The sequence below is a fragment of the Lupinus angustifolius genome, chromosome LG19 (assembly GCF_001865875.1).
Source record: "Lupinus angustifolius cultivar Tanjil chromosome LG19, LupAngTanjil_v1.0, whole genome shotgun sequence".
Taxonomy (NCBI): domain Eukaryota; kingdom Viridiplantae; phylum Streptophyta; class Magnoliopsida; order Fabales; family Fabaceae; genus Lupinus; species Lupinus angustifolius.
Genome location: NC_032027.1, coordinates 1,383,657 through 1,389,620, shown reverse-complemented (window position 1 = coordinate 1,389,620; position 5,964 = coordinate 1,383,657). Strand labels below are relative to the sequence as shown.

Here is a 5,964-nt window from a genome sequence, read left to right as displayed (position 1 = left end):
ATTACATCGTCATCATTCATTTTTTAATACTAACTATATATATATATATATATTTATATACTATTAGTACATAAATTTAATTTATAAATGGGTAAGAAAAAAGAAAAGTAATAGAAGAAAGTAAATGAAAGTAGCAAGGTGGCAAGAAGTGAGTGGTAAGCAGCTTCCACCAAAAGCGGTTCGTGGTAGGGAAGCCACGTTTGTGTAAGCAACAAGCGCCTAAAAGGAGCGTAGCTTTATACTCTCTCTCTCTCTCTCTCTCTTCGCTATAAAAACACCCTCTTACTCCTTTTCTTTCTCTCATCCCACGTTTTCTCTTTCTCATTCCTAGTATCACAATTTATTCTCAAACCCCATAATCAAAATGGCTCCGAGGGATAGGACCGCCGTGCTCTCCGTCGCCAACAACGCCGTCACCGCCGCCGCTAAAGAGATTAGGTATAGAGGCGTTAGGAAGCGTCCGTGGGGACGTTATGCTGCTGAGATCCGGGATCCCGGGAAGAAAACACGTGTATGGCTTGGAACTTTTGATACACCGGAAGAGGCGGCGCGTGCTTATGACGCTGCAGCACGCGAGTTCCGAGGCGCAAAAGCGAAGACAAATTTTGCAACCCCTTCAGAAGTAATGAACATAAGCATTAACAATAACACGCGCAGCCCTAGCCAAAGCAGCACTATTGACTCTTCTTCTCCACCGCCGCCGTTGGCACTCTCCCTCAGCCCATTCTCATCCTCCTCCACCGCCGGTTCATCCTACCCGGCGGCGCGTCCCGTGATGTTCTTCGACGTGTTCGCTCAACATGTCGGCCGCCGTGAGATGTGCGGGTTCGATCGTCCCGTGGCTGACTTCCGCCGCGCCTCTACCGTCACCGCCGTCGTTCAGAGCGACTCTGATTCTTCCTCAGTCGTGGATTTTGAACGTGTTCCTCGTCGGAAACTCTTAGATCTTGACCTTAACATTCCTCCTCCGCCTGAAGTTGTATGATCCGGCACCGTTTTGAAGTACCCTTTTGAGAAAAGATTATATTTTTATCAATTTTAGCTTTTTTTTGAAGTACCCATTTTGAAAGAAAAAAAAACGAAATCACTCTAGAGAATACATAAGAGTGAGTTAGCTGATACAATGATGAAGATGATGATATAACTGTTGCGTTGTGTAAATATGTTATAACCTAAGTTTGGCACTTTTGCTTCTTTTATTTTTTGCAACTGAGAAAATTTCTCATAGTTGTTGATGCAATTGATGTTATTCTCAAATATATTTTGATTTTCATCATATTAGTTGAAAGTTTATTTACATTTTTTCTTTGCTATTTTTTACTTTTGAGCTTTGAACCTCTTTTAGTTAAAGCAGTACTTGTTTGATTTTAAGAAACAAGATAACGAACGCTTTAGAATTTTTTCAACGTTATCCACTAGAGTTGTGGTTTTTTCTTTGTTTCTTTTTTCCAATGATTTATGTTGAAACGTGAAAGAGTAAGATTCTTCATGAACCAACGTGTTGTTTTGTTTATTTTAATTTAATTATAAGAATATAGGAGGTGTGGTATAGTGGTTATGGATTTTGGTTTGTTGAGATCTGACATGTCGCCGACATTATTGTGCGTCATATTAGGTTATTGTCCTCACTGCCTTATTTTTCTCTCTTCATGTCATTCGATTTAATATATATTATTGTCGTCACTGCCTTATTTTACAATATGTATACTGATTATCCTCATTATTGACTTTCAAACAAAAGTAATATTCACATTATTGACTCAATATTAATAGTGCATCATATTAGACCAACGCTGCTATGACAAATATTATACGTTTATGAATTAGTTGACCATATCTATTAGCAATCTCTTAAATTAAATGCGGGTTGTAATACATTGAAAATATATATTAGATGAACGCCATCTTTTTAAGATTTATTCAAAGAAATATAAATGTACATGTTTATCTTACCACTTTTGTCCTCAAAAATTAAAAAACTTAAAATAATTTATAAATTTTTTAAATGTGAGTTAAATTAATCATTTTTAACATATTTTAAAACACTTTATAGAGATTATTTAACCTAAAAAATAACTAATTTAATTTACATTTTGAAAGTTTGTGAAGCATTTCAATTAATAATTAATAGTTTCATAATAATATAATATAATCACTATGATTTGGTATGGGGTGTGGAAATAATTACGTAGAAATAAATGAGAAAGAGTGGCAAACGTGTGAAAGGACCCCATGGTTGCAGCAGTGGCGGCTGCTTTAGCCTTTAGGTCTGTCCCCCACTAATGTTTCTTTCACCCATACATAAATCAATTGAAGTAATCTTAACTAATTAATTTGCAATGACCAATTTCACCAACAAATAAAGTTTAATGGGCAATGAAGAAAAATAATTTATGAATAAAGTAATCTATAAGTAATATATCACTTTCTAGTATATATGAGAACTTATATACTAATTTTGTAAGATAATATATCACTTTAAAGAGGCATAAGTTCTTTTTTCCAACTGTATAAAGGTTACCTCTTCTGCTAAATGAAATGAGTGAAAATTAATCTAAGGTTATTTGGTCAAATATCATTAACTAGCTAAATTTCCCTAAAACTTAGATATCTTAATCATAATGGATATCTTAATCTTTCTTAAAAAAACTTAAAAGCCAGAGATTATGTGCAATGCATGTTTTATCATATAATCTTTTGACAATAGCTACTGCACTATTTGTTGAAAGAATATATAAACCAAGAATACCTTGGAGCCACCCATTTCAATGAAGGTGTTTGTTTTTGCTCACCTCATAATGCAAGTAAATGTTTAATTTGTTGATACAAATTGCCCTGTTTTCATTACCTACAATCATGAAAAAGCATCAAACTATTTACTATCTTGTGTACCCAAAAAACTACTTATTCTCAGTGCTTATAGGGGGAAAAAGGACACATGAACATGATAGCTCATGGGCACCTTTGTAAAGGAAGGCACATTATCCAAAACCGAAGTCAAAAACTGTCCCCTAATTTCTATAATGTAAGCAAAATCTTCTGTACCAAAGCCCCTTGAATCTTGAAGTATCATGTACCAAAGCCTCTTTGGTTAACAAACTACCTACCTCTTCCTACAGATGGTTGCTTTGCGGGAGCCAACTTCCGGAAAGCAGCATGCAGTATCGTACCTAAGCAGACATTTTGAATTTAAGAACTTGCTAGATAAAGGACACTAGTTAAAGAAGGGGTTATGTAGCAGCAATAAGATTATATGTGTAGAAAACTGACCTGCATAGCTGACACTTAAGGCACAAAAGAGAGCCAGTTGAACATTGGAATAAACTAGAATGACTGCTGTTGCTGCAAAAGATATGATCCAAAAACAGGAGTATAAGTTAATCTTATGAATATCAAGTTAGACATATTTTTCAGCATCTATAAACAATGTGCTGCAGGTACCACATATAGAATAAAAAGAGAAAATAAATGCAGAATATAAGAGACGACGCATGAGCTCAGTAGTCAGTAGTCAACATAAGACATTTGTATGTAAGACTATGCCACAATGGGATCACATCTTTTGCCGCAAGATGTATACACTCTACGTACCTCTTCATTTTCATCGGTCAGAAAATATTAAGTTAATATATATTAAATTCATGTTTTACCTTTCTAACCAATGAGAATTAAGGGGTACATGGAGTGGTACGCATCTTGAGACAAGAGATGTAGCTCCTGCCACAAAGCACATAAGATTCCAAAAAAAATCGTGCATGCATAGGAAGAATGTGACTGAATTTTTTGGAGGAAATATCATGTGACCAGTCCAATGCACAACACAAGCAAAGTCCAAGCAGCACATAGTTATTGCTAATTGGATTTATTGCTACATCCATCAATAAAACTAAGGTCGCATTTGGTAAACATGTTAGAATGGGGTGTAACAGAATATATGGGTTCTGGTCTATGTTTGACGTATTTTATAAATAGCACAGAACATAACATAAGGGTTAAAAATTATGACATCTTGGTTCCACTAGAAGGTTAGAAGTAAAGAGAACATAACAGAGCAAAGTGTGTTATGTTCTCTTGTATCCGCATGTCAAATGCTACCTAACAAAGATAATAAGAAAATAGAAAAGCAGTTCTTACAGACTTACACACATAATAAAAAAGGAGATTAAAAGTAATATATACTCATACAATAAGAAATGATAGCTCACCACATTGGGCGAAGCGAAGCAAGCACTGCCGAGTTATAGGATACTCGTCCAATCCCCATCTGTCACTAAAATATTTGAAAAAATCCCACAATGCTAAGCACGATATCAATCCAACAAGAGCAAGTGGCATCTTATACCTGCAACCCATGAAAACCAAACACAATATCTTCTATCAAACAAGAACATCAAAAGTCAGATGAATAAGCAGCACATTAAAATAGCCTTAACAAAACGTTTGAGTCAATGAAAACCAACACGAAGGATCAAAAGTACCAAAACCACCAAACTACAATATCAAAAACAACGAAACAACAGCCATTGACCATAATGCAAGAAACACAGCAATTCACAAAGAAAATAAACTTATTTCATCAAAACACATTTTGTTGCAAAAAAATATTCACTCAAATCCTCCAATTTAAAACATGATATAATACATAATTTTTTTCATAACTTGCATAGGAGCCTTATTATCAAACACTTTTGTTGCAAAAACAGCTACAAAAACTCTCCAAATCATAGCATTATATAATTTTTGGCATGAGAAACATGGTATTCTAAAGTCACACTGGACTCCACTAATCCGAGCTGAGTCGGAAAGACTCATTCAAGGGGGCCTAGCACGCCAAATTTTTTTCCATTAACAATACCGGAATTGAGGTTCTGCTAATCAAACTCCTTACCACTAGGACCAGCCAACATTGGTATAAACATAAAAGTTTTGACAACCACTATAAATTAGCAGAAAGAACAACAAAAATTCATAAAAAAACTATACCTACTCTATTCAAAGCATGATACAAACACACAATATCTTCAAATCTGCAAAAAAATACACCCACTCAATTCAAAATCAAGATTGAAACCTTTTCTCCAAAACCCAATTCCCATAATTTTCCTAAACACCAAATATCCAAACTTTCTATGAAACCGAACAAAATTCAACAATAGAAAGATAATCAAAACCATACAAAGTGCAAGCGAAGAACACAATGAAGAGATAAGCATAGTTCCGAGCATAGCGCTTAATGTTTTCATGAACCCTCAACCGAGCCTGAGATGATGAAGAAGGAAAAGAATAAGACCCACAGAATCCAAAAAAGGAGCGCGACCACGACGGCGTGTCGCCGGAGAAGTCATCGGCAGTGAGCTTAGCAAAAGGGTTGAGGGTAAAGAGGGAGATGATGGTAGCGAAGTGAGAGAAAAGGGAGACAAAGAATCCGGCGGCGGGTGTTACGGTGGCGATGGAAGTGGTGGCGGAGGTGTCGGCGGCGGAGGAAGTGCGGTGGTCGAGGATATCGAGGTAGCCGGAGTCACGAAGCCAGGATTCGAAAGCAGGTTCGGGAACGCTGAGGGCTAAGGGATTGGAAGAGAAAACCATTGTATTTGTCAAAACGACACCACAATTAGAGTTTTGGGTTTGGTTTCGACTTTGTACATCTTAACTTTTCAACCACTCACTCAAATTAGTGAAATTACCTTATCCACGTTTTTAAATAAAATGCATATTAGGATAGATTAGGAGGTTATTCAAACTCCTAAACTTACATTATTTTGCAAATAAAATGGTTTAAATTTGGGTAACTCGATATTCATTTGATATTTGACTCGTTATTTACCTCGATAAATTCGACTTATAAATTAAACAGGTTAAATTTCAATTTAAAATTGAGTTTATCAAATAAATGAGTAGAACTTGAATAAAATATAATTGAACTCTTTTAATTCATAAGGTGGCTCGCATATATATATATATATA

The 5,964-nt window shown here is 35.5% G+C and overlaps 2 protein-coding genes across 2 annotated transcripts; one reads left to right on the top strand and one right to left on the bottom strand.

Annotated features, from left to right (window-relative positions):
* On the top strand, positions 310-1,394 carry LOC109334717 (ethylene-responsive transcription factor 4-like). The gene has a single exon (XM_019570627.1). It carries the CDS (start codon positions 365-367, stop codon positions 983-985), a length of 621 nt encoding a protein of 206 aa, XP_019426172.1. The 5' UTR covers positions 310-364; the 3' UTR covers positions 986-1,394.
* On the bottom strand, positions 2,732-5,650 carry LOC109334715 (PRA1 family protein H). The gene is made up of 4 exons (XM_019570626.1): positions 5,177-5,650; positions 4,206-4,342; positions 3,271-3,342; positions 2,732-3,170 (listed from the first exon to the last, which is right to left on the bottom strand). Exons 1-4 carry the CDS (start codon positions 5,584-5,586, stop codon positions 3,100-3,102), a joined length of 690 nt encoding a protein of 229 aa, XP_019426171.1. The 5' UTR covers positions 5,587-5,650; the 3' UTR covers positions 2,732-3,099.

Excerpts from the sequence above, each read along its gene's own strand:
- LOC109334715 (XM_019570626.1), bottom strand. The coding sequence starts at position 5,586 with ATGGTTTTCTCTTCCAATCCCTTAGCCCTCAGCGTTCCCGAACCTGCT. Across the intron at positions 4,343-5,176 it reads GTGTTCTTCGCTTGCACTTT|GTATAAGATGCCACTTGCTC; the intron begins GTATGGTTTTGA and ends CATGGGTTGCAG. Across the intron at positions 3,343-4,205 it reads GCTTCGCTTCGCCCAATGTG|CAACAGCAGTCATTCTAGTT; the intron begins GTGAGCTATCAT and ends TATCTTTTGCAG.
- LOC109334717 (XM_019570627.1), top strand. The coding sequence starts at position 365 with ATGGCTCCGAGGGATAGGACCGCCGTGCTCTCCGTCGCCAACAACGCC.